The sequence below is a fragment of the Microtus oregoni genome, unplaced genomic scaffold (genome assembly GCF_018167655.1).
Source record: "Microtus oregoni isolate MIOR12 unplaced genomic scaffold, Mior012 000056F_ref0000123, whole genome shotgun sequence".
In the NCBI taxonomy this organism is placed as follows: Eukaryota; Metazoa; Chordata; class Mammalia; order Rodentia; family Cricetidae; genus Microtus; species Microtus oregoni.
The window spans coordinates 3,897,365-3,918,375 of record NW_024543832.1 but is presented as its reverse complement, the minus strand read 5'-3'; the positions used below and the strand labels follow the sequence as shown (position 1 = coordinate 3,918,375).

The following is a 21,011-nucleotide window of genomic DNA, read 5'->3' as shown; positions in this document are numbered from 1 at the left end:
CAGTCTTGGGAACATAGTATCCAGGTCTCCTGGATTCTACATTCCTCACCATGCAGTATCTGAGGGGCGAGTGGCACAATGCCTGGGTCTACATGGATGACTGGATTCTTGCTGTTGGACACAGTGGGAAGCCTGTGTCCAGGTTTCCATTAACCTTGTTCCTACAAAGAAACTTTTCCTGGTAAAATAAAACACCACAGTTTCTTCAGATGTTAAAAGCAATATTAAAATATATTTTTTATTCCTATATACTTGTTTTTTAAAGCATGTGTCTGTATACCACGTATGTGTATACCAGTTCCAGAATACCCTGGAACTGGAGTTACATGTGGCTAAGAGCTACCCACTGCGAGTTCAAAAAAGCAAACTCAGGCCTTCTGAAAGAACAAGTGTTCTTAACTGCTAAGCCATTTAATAACAGTAAATTGACTGGAACACATAAAGGATGAATCAAATTTCCCTTAAAAGTTCAATGAGAGAAAAAAATATACCCTCTATGCTACTTTAAAGTGTAATGCAAAGGTTTCTTGAGTCATTGGTGATTTCTTCACACATTAGCAATGGGACAATCTGAGGAAAATACAAGCTGAAAATGAGAGCCTGAAAATTACGTGGCACGAAGCAGACCTCTAAGCAGGAAGTCACGGTGATATTTGTATTAACACTTCATTTCTATCTTTCCAAGAATATAAGGAATGTTGAAAATTTCATTTATTCCAAATCTTTAATCTAACTATTACAGGCACAGAACGTACTCAAATCTGGGATGTTCTCCAACAGATAAGCAACAGCATTAACTAAACTGTGTTTCAAAGTGCCTAGAGATTTTCTTAGATTATTAAATGCTTAGTGGCCACAAGTTTAACAACTTGTATTAGTTGACACTAAATAAAATTACTCTGCCACAAGTCCACCTACTTTTTTTGCTTGTTTTTTTAATGTGTTTTTTCATATGCGCAAGAGAAAACATCTGCATAGGGTTTATTTAGGGATATATATATATATATATATATATACCCATTTTTAAGGTTATGTTATAGTTGATATACTAAAAAAAAAAAAGAAAGAAACTAGTAACCAACTTCTTCAGCTCAGTTAAATGCCATGTTTTTTATTATTTTAAAAAGTCCTTGAAAGTATTAAAACCTGAAGAGGAATAAAAGGAGGACAAACAAAAACAAGGAGAGGAAAAGTCTTAAGCAGTGTGGTAGGGTATCATCAATGGCTTCTCATTTATTTGGCCACTGGCAAGTGTAAAAATATTATAACTTGTTCAGTTGTCTGTGGTCTTTGTGTGTCTGTATTCCATTCAGATAAGGCTGTCTTCTTGTGGTAGTTCCTGTCTCAGTAATCTCAAAGCCAACTTCCTGGAGAATCTCTCACTCGATGATGATCTGGTCATGTTGTCAAAAGTGCCATATTTCTCACAGATGTTTAGGACATGGTTTAACACTGGTTTCTATTCCTAGTCATCAGTAAGTTGAAAGCCATGCTATGTCATGATGCAAAGTCTTCTTACTCTGCAGATCGTCTCCCAGCAGCACACCACACTTGTGCTTTATCATTAAAACATAAGTTTAGTTAGTTTGCCAACTTATGCATATCCTTGCTGAATTTGTCACAAGTTGACTGGAAGGCAAACTGGTTCAATTTCTGCAACAGTCTAATAATGTATGGTGTCACAGTTCTCAGCTTGATCTGGCTATCTCATCTTTACCACCTGCTGAGGCCATCCACCATCACCAATGCAGTAATCCCTGAGCTCCCTATGCTGAGTTCAGGCCACTCAACCCTGTTTGCCAGAGTCTTTGCTGAGGCAAGTGTGTTGAGGGGTGACAGAGGCTACAGAAGCCTAGTATTGTCCTGAGGTAGAGGATCCTTCTACCACAGTGTTGGTGCCATTGCTTCTCCACAAGGGACCACTTGCTAGCATTTTTAAATGAATGACACAAAACTGTTGTCACTGCCTATTCGTGGTTGCCATATTATACAAATGTCAATTTAAAACCAGATCTTTCTTCTCTTTCACATCATTAACCCATTATTTGTTGTTGTTCTTATGTTTGGAAACAGGGTTTCTCTGTATAGCCTTGGCTGTCCTGGAACTCACTGTGTAGATCAGGCTGGCCCCAAACTCAGAGATCCTTCTGCTTCTGCAGGCAACCTCTCCAGGTGCTGGAATTAAGAGAGTGCATAACCACTGCCCAGCTATTAACCCATTATTTATATGGGCCTTGGACAAGCATTTAACTCTTGAGTTCTCTGCTTAGTCTTCTATAATCATCAATATAGGAAAAGACCAGTGTCTCTGCCATAGACATGCGGAGGAAAAGCAGGGCGAATTGAGCATTGAGCAACATTCTACCGTGGTCTTAAGATATGACAATCATTTCTAGGTAGCAACTCATTCCTGGCACAGGCCTTCCTCAATTCACTTTCCACTTTCGCAGGCGTTTTTGAACCTTATTTCTGCTCTATCCCCGATTACGTATAGTACACAGCAACACTCAAACGAGAAGTCTTCTCTGATCTGATAATGACCTTTAATGGAGTAGGACTGCTGGTTCAGATGTAAAACCTCACGAGTGCAACAGAGCAGACACTTCATATAAATGCTGTATATTTGTGTATTTATTACAGATGGCAGTGAAGTAAAATGTCTTGGCAAAGTGATTCTTTTCAGCATTTGAGCAAAGGTTCTGTGTGGGCTAATGGTAGCCCTGCTGAAAGTCCAGCGAAAATTTATAACAAATAATAAACAGTAGGTAAGTTATAGGCCACCGAACTCAAGAGCTGGCCAAGGCCACAGTTCCCATACGAGCTGCCAGGGCTTCTGGTAAGAGTGCGAGCTTCTTGCCAGTCTTTCTCCCACACATCTTTACCACTCTCCATGACTGGCAGCTGATTAAAGGCACAGCGTGTGGAGTAGAGCACAGTGCTCTACTGGCTTTCATCTTTGGGTAACTACAGACTCAGGACTCCAGGCTTAGCCTGACAAAAGAAGAAAAAGCAAGAAAGATATACACACATTTCACTTTCATGAGTCTATTTCTACACACCCAAAGATGGTGGTTTTGTCATGAATTTAGAAACTCTCCCAAAGTTCTTATTGATGATTCGTACAAGAACCTGAAACAAGAAGAAAGACAGATTCAGTTCCCTCAAACAAGCAGAGTTAAGAAATGGTATATAAGCAGACACACTTGAAAACAGCCTGTGATCTATAAGCCTCTGACCTACACAGCAGAACACAGTCCCAGCCAAGCCTCAGCACCTATGGCAGAGCCCACATCCTGGGGCCCTGGTAACAGTGTCCGAACATAGGCTCACCTGGCGGCATCCAGCTGGAAAAAGAATACTTTTATTAGTACTACTCTTTTCTGAACTCTACTCCCTCATTAAATCAAGTACACAGAAGCACAATGTGGCTTGTCTTACACAGCATTCAGTCCTGACTCTTCACTGCATATGAGAAAATCATCCACCCATACCACTCTACTCTGCTACTATGGCCATCCCTTCTACCTCCACTTTCCTGAGGCAGGTCTGCCTAAATACCCAGGCCTAGTGGTAGGAACACTGAAGCAGCCTCTCCCCCCTCCTTTCAGGGTGTCTACACAAGAACCATGGCTGGACCGCTCCAATATAAATCACTGCAGATTTAAACACATCCACCATCTGGAAAGTACAAGGTTCTGTTCTGTTCCCCTTTCTCCCTATCAGCTAACACTCCTGCTCGGCCCTGTCACATGTTTAGTCAGTCTGCCCCTAAACGTCCTCTCCCAAGATGATCCTCAAACTATTCCCAAAAGTTCCGCAGACAAAGAAACACTCTGTGACCGTTCTCTTGTGGCCAGCACTGCAAGTAAGAAAACTGATGGCCAGTGTCCCCTGCTTGGTGTACTGACCACATGTCTAGAGTCTAACAGGGGAAGACTGACATTTTAGATTTTGGAAAGTAACATTAACAGATAGAAATAAGCAAGAATCTCTTCAAACATTTCTTTAACCAAATGTATCCAGCACACTAAAGCTGTCACTGACAGTCACTACTAATGGAACATACTTTTCGGCATTGGCTATCACAACCCCAGCAGCCTCTGTAGTAGCAGCAAAAACCTAGAAAAGATTTAATATTTTCTTCTTTGCCATAGACTCAGGTATTTTATCTAGTCACATGTGTATTTAAGTAAACCTCCTGCAGAACCCCATGTCAGGAAGTCTTTGGAATCACCTCTTTCTTTGGCTTTGAAGGTTTCTTCAATTCCTAATACTGTGAATGTTGACACCTTTGAAGTGTCTGGGGAATACCTATCTGGCTGAACTGCTCTTCCCAACCAAGGTAACTTTTTTCAAAGACTCACATTACCATCTACCTGTTTATTCACCATGTTCCTGAGTTCCAGGCTCTGGCTGCCCCCTGAGAGGGTACCCACATGTCATCAGCCTACCTCAGGTAAACACCTCATGGAGTCAGAACAGAGGGTGCAACGGTATCACACAGGAGCAGTGGGTACCTGCTCTGCCTTGTGAATACCAGAAGTAACCCAAAGCTCTCTTTAACTTCAAAGGTAGAAAAAGTGTCAACCCATATCAGCTCTTTAGGAGTTGGGGCCTTTCTGCGGCTCACCTCAACAGTCTAGCACTGCTGACTCAAGAGTCCCCTGCTCCACTCCAGACCTCCAGGGGAGACACAATGCCAGCTCAGGAGCTAGGGCTAAGACAGAGGGAAAGTAGTGCATGTTACCACCCCCCATCTCAATTAAAAGTATCACTGCCTGCTAAGTGGGAGATAGAAGAGTTAGGCTATCCTCACAGCAGTGTGGCCCCTTCCTTCTCTATTGCCTTCAACAGCTCAGATGCTCGGATGCCAGGCTGCACAGGGCAGTCTGCCTCACAGACAGCCCTGCCATAACTGCTCCAATGCTACAGAGACCACTGCACCTACAACTAGCTCACTGTGTTCCCCGAGCAAAGCAGGAATACACTAGCCATCATATAACGGCAATTAAAGGGACAAAATAGAGAGGACATTGATGTGGGAATGATTTCTTATTAATAAAGAAACTGCCTAGACCCATTTGATAGGCCAACCCTTAGGTAGGCGGAGTAAACAGAACGGAATGCTGGGAGAAAGAAGCTGAGTCAGGGAGTCGCCATGATTCTCCCACTGCAGACAGACGCAGGTTAAGATCATTCCTGGTAAGCCAGCTCTTGGGCTACACAGATTAATAGAAATGGGTTAGATCAATATGTAAAAGCTAGCCAATAAGAAACTGAAACTAATGGGTCAGGCAGTATTTAAAAGAATACAGTTTCCGTGTAATTATTTCGGGTAAAGCTAGCTGGGCGGCGGGACACAGGGACACAGCCCACTGCTCCGTACTTCAGCAGAGTGGCACCCAACGTGCTAATGAACTCCACGTAAAACCTGAGAGAGCTTAATTTTTATCACAGAAAAAAAAACAGAGTTTAACACAGCTTTTGACTGTTTGTTGGTGGCTTGCTGTAGAGAGAGTTCCTGATTCAGCAACAGCAGCAGAAAAAAAGCTGCGTCATTTTAAAATGCCGGCTTTCTGGGCTGTGCCGCCATTGCGATCTCTGTCTGGCTCCTGTGGGAGACAGAACTTTTGAATGGAGCATTTGGAGTAAAGCTCTACGGCTTGCTTGATGGCAATGTGGACTGCTGTGTGCCTGGAACTGTGTGTGGCTCAGGGGCACCAAATGGCTCTGAGGCAGGAGCGGCTTGGCTCAGCTCTGCCATGCTGAACTGTGCTGGTCTCAGGCAGGAACTACCGTAATTACCATAAAAACAGCGCATTTAAGGTTTCAACTGGGCAGGACACAGGCGGTACCGTATTACCTGTACATGGTGCAACTTAAGTTTTTAAGAACTGCTTAACATTTCAATAAATGCTCCTGGATAGTAAAAAAAGTTACAGATTCACAATAAAACAGATTCAGACATAAAAGACCACACTGTTGGATGAATGTACGTAGGCTTGAGAGAGAAAAGAAAAAGAATATAGAGAATAAAGTTAATGGTTTAAAAAAAAAAGATAAAGTCTTTAAAGAGACAGAGTACAGATAGTTAAGAGATTAAAAGAAATAAAAAAAAATAAGCCATGTAAAAATGAAAAATTCACAGAGAGTCTGGATTATGTACATTGTGCTTTCTTTAAAATTTTTGACTATAAAGGAGCTAAGTACAGAGAGACATTTCATTACATGGGCTGCTAAGCTAAACCAGAATGGATATAAGGGTATTACGATTTCAAAATTTGGGTTTAAGAATATGATGCTTTGGAGAGGGTCTTCTTTTGTTTTCACAGAGGACCAGACCCTGTGGATTTCTTCTATTACAATTTGGTATGATAGACCACGCCCTCCTGAAAGGTTGTTGTAAACATCTTCAGAAAATTGCTTCGCTCAACTGCCAACTGAGATGAAACTAGCACACAGGTTATACCATGAAAGACCTAATTAACGACGCCCCCATTCAGCAGGAAGCAGTTTGGAGAGAGAAAACTGCGCCCATGTTCCCAAAATATTGTTTATAAATGTTCTTTTACATTTAAAGGGGGATATGATATAGGTATGAATAATTTGCATTGGTATGGATTTTAAGGTCAATTTTGTTATATGTATATGTATTTTGATCTTGAATAAGGTGTGATTGTGTAGTTCATTTTTAAAATGTAATGTATAATTAGGAAATATAGGTTGTTGATGGATAATCATAATAGTCAAGTTTGTAGTCATGTTACTTAGATTTTCTAGATATATAGAGATATATTTCAGATAGGCATTCTTCATATCTCTCAAAGGCTACAGAATATGGCATTTAAAATATTTTAATAACTTAGGACTTTTCATGACAATGAGACACGTCTGCTCCTGGCAGCACCAATCTACTTCGAGAGGAAGATGGGCATCGAAGAGGATCGTTATGGAGTTTGATAGCCATTTGGGCAAGAAACGGCTCTTGCCTGGACTGTTGCATAAAATGGACACAGAGAACCCACAGAGAGAGGACTGCTAAACTTGCCTAAAGGTGAGATGGTCTTTCGGGGTTCATGACTCATGAAAGAGTCTGCGAGACATTCTGCAGGACACAGCAGATAGTGACTGAACTGTCTTTGGAATTTCCTGCTTCATGGAAATATCTGCTGGATACTTTGGGCCTGAAGGCTGAAGATGGATGCCCCAAAGGTACAAAAGAACTTTGGGTGACTGTCCAGGCAGCAAGATGTCTCTGTCATTTCTAGAGTTTTCTTATTTCTTGTTTACTTAGGTAGTATTATATCCTTCTGAAGTCTTTGATGGAGTTAAAGAATGAATAGATAGTTATAGTTTTCCTTAGTTATGATAAAAGATAAAATAGATATAAATATTGTAACTGTAATTCTTGCTTGATAACTGTTTTGCTATATGTAATTTTACTATGTTAAAGTTAAAGCCTTTCTTTTTTGTTTAAACAGAAAAAGGGGAAATGATGTGGGAATGATTTCTTATTAATAAAGAAACTGCCTAGACCCATTTGATAGGCCAACCCTTAGGTAGGCGGAGTAAACAGAACGGAATGCTGGGAGAAAGAAGCTGAGTCAGGGAGTCGCCATGATTCTCCCACTGCAGACAGACGCAGGTTAAGATCATTCCTGGTAAGCCAGCTCTTGGGCTACACAGATTAATAGAAATGGGTTAGATCAATATGTAAAAGCTAGCCAATAAGAAACTGAAACTAATGGGTCAGGCAGTATTTAAAAGAATACAGTTTCCGTGTAATTATTTCGGGTAAAGCTAGCTGGGTGGCGGGACACAGGGACACAGCCCGCTGCTCCGTATTTCAACAGGACATACGATCTCAACAAGGCAAGGAAAGTGGCAAAACCTCAGACAAAGAGACTTGTGAGTCTTGGGTCTAAATGTACATGTCATTAAACAAGTGACCCAGAGAGAATGTGACACCTCAGCTCTTGAGCATAAGCAGGGAGGACATATAGTCCTTCCGTCCCTGCAACACCACATGCCAGGAACATGGGACATGAGGACAGAAAAATAATGTCAGAATTATTAAAAAGTAGGAGTACTTGTGAGTGAATTGCTTTCAATTATCTACACAAGTCCACTCAGAGCTGACAACAGGAATACTCCTAAGCAGGCTATAAAAGCATCCTGCTGCAGAATCACCCTTTAAAAGGACTACTAAAATTCCAGAGAGGAACAAATGAATTAATGCCTACTTATCAATACTGATCAGTAAACCCTCCTAGACTCTCACAGCAAGGGCACTGGCAGCCCACATACAGTGTCCTCAATTTTGGCAAGTTCTTGTATGCCATGGGATTATAGCCCATCAACTCACTAGTAAACATCTGTGCTAGAACACAGACCTCAACATATTTCCATAACCTTGAATTACAAACACATTCTATCTTCTTCATACTGATGATGAAAGTGATAAATACAAAATGCTTGGTATTTCATTGCAACAGTGTGTTAGTAAATGTTAGTGTTTCTTAAGGTTTTAATGCTTTATGCCCAACTCAGCATATGCTAAAGCAAGGGAAGCAATTAAAGTACAATAGGAACAACTTTATTCTGAATCCAACAGGCTAGCCAACAAAACACCAGAACTACTGGAGAGAAAACTGAGCCCCACCAAGCACGGGCATCTTCTCCTTAGACAGAATGCTCTCCACTGGCAGTTGGTTCAGCAGAAAGGATAGCTGATGACAGAAAACTGTAGAAGCCATGGAGATGAACACAATGCATGTGTCTATGTTCAGGTCCTTTGATGAGGTAAGCGTGAGTAGAAGTAAAGGGCACTAACAAGAAGGACTTCCCTTTCATCTTCAGAATGGTCTGCACCACTCAACAAACAAGATTCTAGCAAAAACACGCTGACATATGCTGGGACTGTTGCTGCATTCCATGGAAACAACAATGCTAGCTTGTAGTCCCAAAATCTGTCGGTCAATACAACTGGAATACTTTCCGAAATGCAATGGTTATCTTGTCATCTCTGCAGCAGGTTACAGGCCATAGAAGTTCCCAGAACTGAGCTGACTTTCTTCCTAAAGTGTACAGTAGCAAAGTCCAACTGTACTAAACACCTTAGTAAATAGTCAACAGTTTAAAAGTATTTCCTTCACAACCTTCAAACTGACTCACACACTCGAGTGCTCTTATTGGGGTTGAATTGTCAGAGGAAGGAAACTTTTCCAGGAGACTCTGTCCATTCCTCTACTTAGCCACAGATAGGCTCAGGGCTCTAGCTTAGCACCATGGTTAGTGTTGGGCCAGCAGAAAAGGCCCTCTAGATCCCAGCCTGGGGCTCTACAGCCCCTAGAGTTGGGCTGCTCTGTTTTCCTGTAATCCTTTAACTTTTCAGAGTTCTTTCTCATTAGTGAATAATCCTCTATTCCAATTCCATTAAAAATTCTTAACTTTATCCAGGCAGTGGTGTCACATGCCTTTAGTCCCAGCACATGAGAGGCAGAGGCAGGCAGGTCTCGATGAAGTTTGAGGCTAGCCTGGTCTACACAGTGAGTTCCAAGACAGGCAGAACTATTGCTGTCTTGAAAAACAACAAACAAACAAAATCTTAACTTTGAGCTTTCTGTTCCAACTTGCATGTGGTTTCTTTCGTTTAAATAAGATAAACAGAGCAGCACAGTAAAGCAACAGTTGTGGTGATCTGACATAAAGCCAGTCTTAAATACAATTTACTATGAAATCACAATTATAAGAGATTTTCACTCAAATGAAGAGCTAGTCTATGTTCATGGATAGGAAGATTCAATAGTGCCAAGATTACATTCTTTCCCAACTCTGTCAGATTTAGTCCAATCTTGATAAAAACCACAGTAAATTATGTGATGCTGACAAAATTACTAACGCTTATATGTAGAAACAAAGGTCAAATGTCAAAGAAATATCAAGGTCGAAGATAAATGTTACACAATTTAAAGAATTATTATAAAACTAAAACACTGTGGTGCCCACACGTGCAACCATCCCCCACCGCATCTGCATCCACCAGAGCCTTGACCTGGACTGCCTGCAGAATGATGACTGGGTTCCCAGTTGGAGGGCTCTGCTCTCTAGGCCCTAGCCCTGGGAGGCCCATCCCAGGCCCCACCAAACCCCAAACACTCTGGAACAGCATGCCCACATGCGCAACCTTCCCCCACCTCATCTCTGACCACTGGAGTCTTGGCCCTGACTACACCTGGAGGAGAACCAGAACACATCAGCGTCTGATATTTGCGTCTAAAGACATGGACCTGCCTGTACCTGGAAGAAGAGCCACCACCTAAGCCACAGACCCCACCTTTACCAATTGGAGGAAGAGGGACTCCCTGAAGCACAGGCCCCATTTGCACCCCCTGGAGGAAGAGATGGAAGATGGTAGTGTAAGAACACATTCAACATAAAAATATGGCAGCATCAGAACCTAGGGGTCCTACAACAGAAGACCTGAACATCCTAATCTAGAACAAGACAGTGACCTTTAATACAACTTTATAAAAATAACAGAGACTCTTAAAGAGGAAATGAAAAATTCCTCTAAAGAAATAGAGGGAAAGACAATGAAAATTGCAAGAAATCAATAAATCTCTTAAAGAAAGCCAAAAAAACAAAGAAAAAAAAAAACCAAACAGGTGAAGCAAACAGCTCAAACAGTCCAAAAGTTGAAAACAGAAATAGAGTCAATTAAGAAACCACAAACTGAGGGAATTCTGGAAAATGAAAATCTGGGTAAATGAACAGCAACTACAGATGCAGGCATAATCAACACAATATAAGAAATAAAAGAGAGAATCTCAGGCATTGAAGATATGATAAATGAAATAGATTCATCAGTCAAAGAAAATGTTAAGTCCAACAAATCTTTAACATAAAAAACATCCAGGAATTCTGGGACACCATGAAAAGACCAAACCTAAGAATAGTAGGGACAGAAGAAGAAGAACTACAGCTCAAAGGCACAGAAAATATATTCAAAAAATTAGGGAGGAAAACTTTCCCAACCTAAGAAGGATATCCCTATGAAGGTACAAAAGGCTTACAGAACATCAAAGAGACTAAACCAGAAAAAAAAAAAAGACTCTTTACTATATAGTAATCAAAACATTAAACATACAGAATAAAGAAAAAATATTAAAAGCTGCAAAGAAAAAAGGCCAATGAACATATAAAGGTAGACCTATCAGAATTACACCTGACTTATCAATGGAAACTCTGAAAACCAGAAAGTCCTAGATATAGATGTGGTGCAGAAAAAGAGACCACAGATACAAGCCCAGACTACTATACCGAGCAAAGCTTTCAATCACCAAAGACAGAGAAAACAAGATATTCCATGACAAAACCAAATTTAAACAATACCTATCCACAGACTCAGCCTTACAGAAAATACTAGAAGAAAAACTCCACTAAAACACAGGTAACAGGTAAGCTCACACCAGGAAACATGCAAATACTATCAGAAAAATAACAGGAATAAACAATCACTGGTTGTCAATATCTCTTAATATCAATGGACTCAAGTCACCTATAGGAAGACAGGTTGACAGAATGGATATGAAAATAGGATCCATCATTCTGCTACATACAAGAAACACGTCCAACCTCAAAGAAGACATTACCTCAGAGTAAAGGATTAGGAAAAGATTTCCAATCAAATGGACCTAAGAAACAAGTAGGTGTAGCTATCCTGGTACCTAACACACATCACAGGAAAAATCCATCTAGATGCAGTCTCAATTCTGAATATCTATGCTCCAAACACAAGAGCACCCACATATGTATAAGAAACATTACTAAAGCTTAAATCACACATCAAACACCACACACTTACAGTAGAGAACTTCAACACCTCACTCTCCCCAATAGAAAAGTCTGATACACAAAAACCTAACAGAGAAATAAGAGAACTAATAGATGTCATGACTCAAATGGACTTAATAGACATCTACAGAACATTTCACCCAAACACAAAAGAATAAACCTTCTTCTCAGCACCTCATGGAACCTTCTCTAAAATTGATCACATACTCAGTCACAAAGCAAACCTCAACAGATACCAAAAAAAAAAAAAAGAAAAGAAAAGAAAGAAATGGAATAATCCCCTGTATCTTATCAGATCACCATAGCTTTAAGTTAGAATTCAACAACATCACTAATGGCAGAAGGCCTACAAATTCATGGAAATTAAACAATGCTCAACTGAATCAACCCTTGTTCAAGGAAGAAATAAAGAAAGAAATTAAAGACTTCCGAGAATTCAACAAAAGTGAATGCACAACAAAACATGAATGTCCTAAACCTATGGGACACTATGAGAGCAGTGTGAAGAGGAAAGTTCATAGCACTAAGTGCCTAGATAAAGAAAATGAAGACATCTCACACTAGTGACTTAACAGCATACCAGAAAACTCTAGAACAAAAAGAAGACTCACCCAGGAGGAGTAGACGACAGGAAATAATCAAAATGAGGGTTGAAATGAATAAAACAGAAACAAAGAAAACAATACAAATCAATGAAACAAAGACCTGGTTCTCCGAGAAAATCAACAAGATAGACAAACCCTTATCCAAACGAATCAAAAGGCAGAAAGAGAACATCCGAATTAACAAAATCAGAAATGATAGACACAGAGGAAAACATTAAGTAATACAATAAAAACTTGTACTCCATGAAACTGAAAAATGTAAAAGAAATGAACAATTTTCTGGATAGGTACCACATACCAAAATTAAATCAAGACCAGGTGAACAATTTAAATGGATCTATAACCTGCAAGGAAATAGAAACAGTCATCAAAAGCCTCCCAACTCAAAAAAACCCAGGGCTGGATGGTTTCAGTGCAGAATTCTACCAGAACTTCAAAGAATAGCTAATACCTATACTTCTCAAAGTCTTCCATACAACAGAAACAGAATAAACACTGTCAAACTCTTTTTATGGGGCTACAGCTACCCTGATACCCAAACAACAGAAAGACTCAACTTGTGTTTCCAGGAAGAAGATGGGGCCCCATAACAACAACTCCACCTGGTTGATATGACGTCATGATACTGATAGCGCTACTACAAGACCTGCTTTTGGTACCAGCTGCACAAGACAGTTCCAACTTGGTTAGCTGAAATGGTGCACATCTTATACAACATTTTGGCCAGACCTGCACAAAATACTCAGAGACTATTGGCAATTTTAAAAGACATTGATCTTGAAATTTAACCATCATTTCACTTTCACAGGATCCCCCAGAAAGAACGTCGCCCCCATGACAGCTGGAAGTAATTCTAGAGGACGACGTCCCCTTTCCCAATAAAACTTGCCCTTGGGTTTAGGGACATCATTTAGGGGTTGATTATAATTAGTATACGATTGAGGGTTGGGGGAGGAATTTTATACGCTCAGGGATCATTTAAAAAAAAAAAAAGAGGGATGATGGGATAATAGATTTGTAATTGTGAGTTACTGTTTTTAGACAAATACATTGGTATAGATTCTTGTATATTGATACAAAGTTAAATTATATTGACTATTGTACGCATGCATGTTTCTACCTCTGTTTAAAACATTTTTTTATGTATTGACATATATTGTATTGATATATATATATATTGTATATATTTACCATATTACAGTGTACATTTCTACCTCTGATTAAGATACTTATATAATGATTGTGTATTGATATATATTTACCTACTGCAATGTTTATTTGTACATTGTTTATATTTGGAGGTCATTGTCCTCATTTGTTTCACAGTCGTTTATTGTCTTAGTCTTTAAGTTAGATAGATATTGAGAATTATATAGACTAATAGTCATCTAAGTTTGTCATTTATAATAGACTAATCAGGTTCTTTAGATATATAGAGATTATACTCAGTATAGATAGATAATCTTCAACTTCTTCAAAGAGCTGTAAAAAATGGCCTTTAATCTAACTCAGAGTTTTGTGGTAGTGAGACACAATTGCTCCTGGCAACACCACTCTATTCCTGAGAGAATGTTGAGCACCAAAGACACTCCACCTGGAGCCTTTCTTTTTGGCAGAACTGGCGTTTGGGCAAAGAAATGCCCATACCTCAACAACTGACAAAGATACAGAGCATGCATCAATGGATAAAACAGGACTGTCATATCCTGCCAAGACAGGGTAAGATAGTTTTGAAAAGTTGCTTGCCTTAGAAAATGGTATGTCAGTTATGTTAGGCCTTAGCCAAAGTTGGTTGCTTCAACGCTGCTAATGTGACTTTGGGTGATTGCCCAGGTAGCTAGTTGTCTCTGTAATTTGTTGCATGTTTTGGAAGTTGTTTTACTGAACTTCCTAATTACCCAGGTAACATTATCTCCCTTCTCAGATCTTCGATGGGGTTGAAGACTATATAAATGTAGTTACTTTCTCTCATGACTTGGCCAAGTTATTTATTATACAAGACCTAAGCTAGTTAGAATAGGATATTTGTACTTATTGTATATAATTTCATAGTAGGTTTAGAACTCTCTTATTTAAACAAAAGGGGGAGGTGTTGCGGGAGGTCCTCCCACTCCTCCAGCCTATCACCGCTGAGGTACCAGCCCACTGGGGCGTGGTTTCTCTCCCTTTAAAAAAGCGGCCACTTCCCTCTCCTCTCTCTCTTCACTTCCTGCTCCGCCTGCGACTAGACTCCTTTCCTGGTTGCGTAGAGGGCTGTTGCCTGGGACAGTGATCTGTAAGTTTTTTCCCCTTTAAATAAATACCACCCTAATAATCATAACCCCGAATTGGTGTGGCATTGTTTGTGACTTACGCCTTCATCAACTAAGAAAGAAAATTACAGACCAATCTCCCTCATGAAGATTTGCATGATGCAAATATATTCAATAAAATACTGGCAAACCAAATCCAAGAACACATCAAAAACATCATCCACCATGATCAAGTTGGCTTCATCCCAAAGCTGCAGGGATGGTTCAACATACAAAAATCTATCAATGTAATCCACAATATAAACTGAAGACATATGATCATCTCATTAGATTCTGAAAAAGCCTTGACAAAATCCAACACCCTTTCATGAAAAAGGTCTTGGCGAGATACAAAAAACATACCTAAACATAATAAAAGTAATATATATTAAGTTGACAGTCATCATCAAATTAAAAGGAGAGAAACTCAAAGCAATTCCGCTAATATCAGGAAAAAGACAAGACTGTCCACTCTCTTCATATCTATTCAACATAGTACTCGAAGTTTTAGCTAGAGCAGTAAGACAACAAAAGGAGATCAAGGGGATACAAATTGGAAAGAAAGAAGCCAAATTTTTGCTATCTGCAGATTATATGATAGTATACATAAGTGGCCCCCATATTTGTACCAAGGAAATCCTACAACTGATAAACACCTTCAGTGATGTGGTAGGATACAGGATCAACTCAAAAAACTCAGTAGTCCTTCTATATACAAATGATAAAAGGGCTGAGAAAGAAATCAGAGAAACATCACCCTTTACAATAGTCACAAATAACATGAAATATCTTGGGGTAACGCAAGTGAAACACAAGTGAAAAAGACCTGTGTGAAAAGAACTTTAAGTGTTTGAAGAAAGAAAATGAAGATATCAGAAAATGGAGAGATCTCCCATGCTCTTAGATAGGTAGGATCAACATAATAAAAATGGCAATTTTACCTAAAAAAAGCAATCTACAGATCCAATGCAATCCCCATCAAAATCCCAACACAATTCTTCATAGACCTCAAAAGAACAATATTCAACTTCATATAGAAAAACAAAAAACCCAAGATAGCCAAAATAATTCTGTACAAAAAAGGAACATCCAGAGGTATCACCAACCCTGACTTCAAGTTCTACTATAGAGCTATAGTAATGAAAACTGCTTGGTATTGGCATAAAAACAGACAAGTGGACCAGTAGAATTTAATTGAAGACCCTGATGTTAATCTACACACCTATGAACACCTGATTTTTGACAAGTTTACAAGAACCTAGCCGGCACAATATTAACAGCAACTTTATTCAAACTCCTTGAACTTGGAAATGAGTGAGATATTTCTCAGCAGAGTGAAGGTTAATTTTTGTTTTTCAGTTTTGTTAAGGGATGCTCAGACAGTTGGTACAGCACTATTTCTTTTTTAAAAAAAAAATATTTATTTATTTATTATATATACAATATTCTGTGCATATGCCTACAGGCTAGAAGAGGGCACCAGACCTCATTACAGATGGTTGTAAGCCACCATGTGGTTGCTGGGAATTGAACTCAGGACCTCTGGAATAGCAGGCAATGCTCTTAACTGCTGAGCCATATCTCCAGCCCAGCACTAGTTCTTCGTGTGTCTAAGAGGGTGTATGTAGAACAAATTGGTGCTTAAACAGTGGACTAAGAAGGTTAAGTCCTCACCCTATATAAAGGAACTCTCTTCTGGAGCTAGGGCAATTCTTCATCTCTTCCATATCAAAACCCTAGGTTCTTTGGCTTCCTAACTCTAGGTCTTATACCACCCTCAGAAGATACAAAACCAAATATGAAACCTCATATAAGCTAGGGGCTCTGAGTGATACTGATATGTCAATGCATGCTAATCCACTGTTAACAAGCGTGTTGCTACGGTTTAGGATATAAACAGTGAGAGACAGCAAGGATATACTGGGACAGGGAACACACGAAAACTCTCTGTACCTTCAGGTCAGTTTTCCTAAGAGTTAAGTCTTTTAAAAACTAAGTCCACTAAATTATTCTAATATTGCAAGAATTGTTCAATATTAAAAGATCTAATATAGTCATCCCTCTGTATCCACGGTCTCCACATCCATAAAAAGAACAATACACATTGAAAACATTTCTTTTTTTAAAAAGCCCAGTTTGTACTGAACACATGCAGATTCTTTTTCTTATACTGTAGTGCTTAGCAAAGGACACAATTCACATTGTACTGTCAATAATCTAAAGGTGATTTTTAAAGTAAACAAGAGGTATGCATACGTTACATGCGAATTCTATTATACCATTTATATAAAGAATTCACCTATCAATTTATAGCACTTTCACATACACTTTCACGTGGATCTTCTTCCTCCAATTTCCTCTTCACCTCTTCCCCTGCTTCCCTCCTGCTTTCTCCTTCAGCCTCTCTTCTGCTTTCAAGTCACATGTATTCTATTACTTTCATGTTTAATATACCCATCCTATTTATTCTTGAAATGTTATTCCTTACAGTTATCTATAATTTACAAAATCAATAAGCCATATAGTACAAGAAGCAGTAAGGACTTCCTAAACTGTAATCCCCATCACTAAAATGTCATACACACAGAGCTGCTTGGCACAAGTCTGAAATCCTGAAACAGCTTTCCGAAACACACTACTTTTTACAAATCAGCTCAGTCTACGGCCCCTGCATGCCTATTCTGTCTTGCACATAGATAAGGTTTTGTGTGAATTTAACAGAGGAGTCTTCTACTGAGGAATAAATGGTGTGTGAAAAGAGAGATGAATGAAGGGGGAGAAGTGCTTGGAAAGGACAGACCCCCCAAAACGAGGCTGTACAGCTAATAGTGTATTGCTGTGAGCACACAGCTCAATGTCACTGTTTCATGTGACTGATATACCATGTAGTCACTTCTACATTCTAAGTGCATTCGAAGTATTCGAACATTATAAATGTTCAAACTACAACAGCATAGAAAACTACCAATTAATTGGCTAAGACTCTGATGACTGGGAAAAATAAAACTAATGTTTTAAAATTTTTAAATGAGTTGGAGAGCTAATTAAGTGGCAGAGTGTGTGTGTATATATATATATATGTATATGCGTATATATTATATAATTATATGTATGTATGTAGGAAGCAGTAAGTTCAATTCCAAGCATCACCAAAGTAAAAATAATAATTGAAATAAATTTCAAAAAAATAATTTTTTTGTCATTTTTATAGATAGTTTCTAATTATGCTAACAAAGACCCAATTTGCTAAGAATACTAAAAATTAGAATAATGGGCTAGAAACGTATTCACTAATCCTTTCATTCACTATAATATCTCAATTGTCAAAATCATTTGTAAACCTAAATCCTAGTTAAGTAAGCATTTAGTATGTATGCCTAGGTAGCAAGTCCACAGAAGCAACACTCCACAAATGTATATATAAAACAGCAATCTAGGATTATGAAAGGCTCTCTGCAAAGCAGAGGACAGCTAAACAGTATGCATGGTCTGCTTCCCACTAAGACTGCCTAGTGAAACGCCTGGAACAATTGATCTCTCCACTACACGTATAAACAGCACAGTTGTCCTAGAGAGGAAAATGGCTCAGGAACATGCTTGTCAACAGCAGTCTGAGAAACCAAAAGTTTCCTAGGAAGAAAGAAAAGACAGGGCAAAACAATGCACAGGTTCCTCCATCTAGTATTTTTTTTCTGAGGCCATTTTAGGTTTAACTAGAATTTGATCTCCTCTATATGAAGCCAGGAGGAAAATTATACAACTCTATTCTAGGAACCTAAGGTCAAGATGCCCCAGCTAACTTATCTTAGAGTCTGTTAAACTGCTTGTTTGTGCAGGACCTCCTTCTCCGACTACCTGTTTATCTCAGCATCTGCTGAACTACTTGCTTGTGCAAAACCTCCTCCTGAAGCTGTGGAGGAAGATACCAGGATGTGGAAACCCCTTGGTGCTACACTTGGGTCCCAAACAACTGAGTATATTCCCAGGCAGTTGGAATGAAGACTTTCAATTAGCTAAAGACTGAGTCTGAGTTTTCTTCTCTGGTGGGCACCCTATAATATCACAAAGGGCTAGGAATGAACCCTTCTTGACACTCTTAAGACAGACCTGCATTAATACTTGGAAAATACCTGTGGCTTTCAAATGAAGCAAATTAGCCAAAAACAATGTCTCACTTGAAAATTGTGAATTGGGGTAAATGTTCTTTCTTTTCTATAGCAAAATTTCACAAATGATTTTCTTTTGTTTCTGAAAAGCATTTGTACATCAGAAACATCTGTCTTAGTCACTGTTCTACTGACACAACAAAGCATCATGACCAATGCAATTTATAAAAGCGAGCATTTAATTTACAGGGTCACAGTTTCAGAAGATTAGCGTTCACAATAGCAGGAACCATTGCAGCAAGCATGGTACTGGAGCAGAAGCTGAGAGTTTACATATGATTCACATGCACAAGCAAAGACGGAGCTAACTGGAAGTGGCCTGGAATCTCAAAGCCCACCCCCAATAATACACCTCCTCCAACAAAACCACACCTCCTAATCCTTTCCAAACAATTCTACCAACTGGGTACCAAGCATTCAATCACATTAAGTATGGGGGTCATTCTCATTCAAATGACCATAATCTCCAACCTTACAGCTGCTTCTAATCATCTGGCTCTAACGAATCGAATAACAGAGCAATCCCAAACAGAGCCAGCTCTCGGTCGAGTAAGTCTCACATTTACCTTTCTAGACTATCCTCTTCCAAAGTGATCTCCATGAATGTCTTCAGCTTTCTGTTCACAGTCTCTACAACCTCCTTCAGCTTTGCACTTCTATGTTTACCTGTAAGAAGATTACATTGAAAAAAAGGAGTTCTCACCATCACTATATGTAACATTCTCTGCTGTGCACATGTGGTCAGTTATCTGTGGTCTTGTTTCTCCCTAGTTAACCCTGGCTGACTGTAGGACAATTATCCCTTCCACAGAGATGCTGTGAGAGTACATCTGCTCTGTGTGGAGAATCACCAGAAAAGAGTGACAACCAGCACAAATCACATTCATCTACTGTAGTTTTTATTTGTAGTTTAATAACTAAAGCTTGCCTGAAGATTAGAGAGTAAAACAGCCCCCCTGATCAGCCTCACAGACAGGCAGCAATGACACACACCTTTAATCCCTGCAGTCACACTAGTTTGCTATAGGAACTGGGCAGTAGTAGTGCACACCTTTAATCCCAGACCTACAGGGGAATATAAAACGGGAGGAGACAGCTCTCAGACACAGTCTCATTCTCAGATTCCTAGAGGTAGGATCACCATTTCAGACTGAGGTAGAGGTAAGAGCCAATGGCTGGCTGTTTTGCTCTTCTGACCATCAGGTTGAACCCCAACTATCTGTCTCTGGATTTTTATTAATCATGCTATATTCCACTGCAGGTACTCAGCACCTCACATACATGCTTACATCTCCTCAATGAGGTATGTCCTTTGCTCTGCAGAACACAAATGCTCTGTGCCTCTAAATTAGGGGACATCCCTCAGACAAGCCTTTTAGGATGCCCATACTGGGCCTGAAAACTTTTTAAAAGCATCATAGACTGAGCACCTAATACCAAAAACTGTAATTTGCTATACTCTAAAATTCAAAACTGTTTGTCCTACTTATATGTGTTTCAGATTTTAAATTTTCAATTCGGGAATTCTCAAGCAGTATGTTTTACATAAATAGTATAAAATCTATAAACTCCCAAGTTCTGAAGAAATTCTTTGTCCTAAACATGTGGGTGAAAGGTACTCAAGCTTTGTAAATCTTCACAGATTTGGTAGGCATAAGAGATCTTTACCTGCAAAGTGCTAAAATTGAAAGACATTTTAACATCAGTAGAACTTAACCAAAAATATGGAAACTTGAATATAGTCAGTCAGCCTACAAGGATGACACTGGACTTTACACTGAGCTGACATTTTATAGGTATTGCCAAATATTTTCCCAGTACTACTTTCAAATTAGTTAAGTATTCAAGAAGCATGACACCAACATGCCCACTGTTTAAAAAAATAAATTATAGAAATAGTTTTGATACTGGATTTCACTAATATTGACCAAACTCCTAAGTTTGAACACTATTCACGCCTCAGCTTCCTGAGTAGCTGGGGCTACAAGCCTTTGCTACAGGGCTCGCCCAGATTTTTAAACATAAGTAACACTGAACAAATCAAGAGAAATTCAATTCTGAGGTGTAGTGGTTCAGACCTGTAATCCCAGCAA

The 21,011-nt window shown here is 39.3% G+C and overlaps 1 protein-coding gene across 3 annotated transcripts in view; it reads right to left on the bottom strand.

Annotated features, from left to right (window-relative positions):
- Positions 1-1,091: 1,091 nt before the first annotated feature.
- The window catches only part of Ncapg2 (non-SMC condensin II complex subunit G2), a 66,346-nt gene continuing 46,426 nt past the window's right edge, over positions 1,092-21,011 (bottom strand). For all 3 annotated transcript variants that reach the window (XM_041639083.1, XM_041639085.1, XM_041639084.1), the window contains exons 28-29: positions 19,485-19,584; positions 1,092-3,129 (exon numbers count right to left, since the gene is read on the bottom strand). In XM_041639083.1, the coding sequence (XP_041495017.1) occupies positions 3,078-3,129; positions 19,485-19,584 (152 nt within the window). In that variant the 3' untranslated portion in view covers positions 1,092-3,077. The remainder of the gene's footprint in view (positions 3,130-19,484; positions 19,585-21,011) is intronic.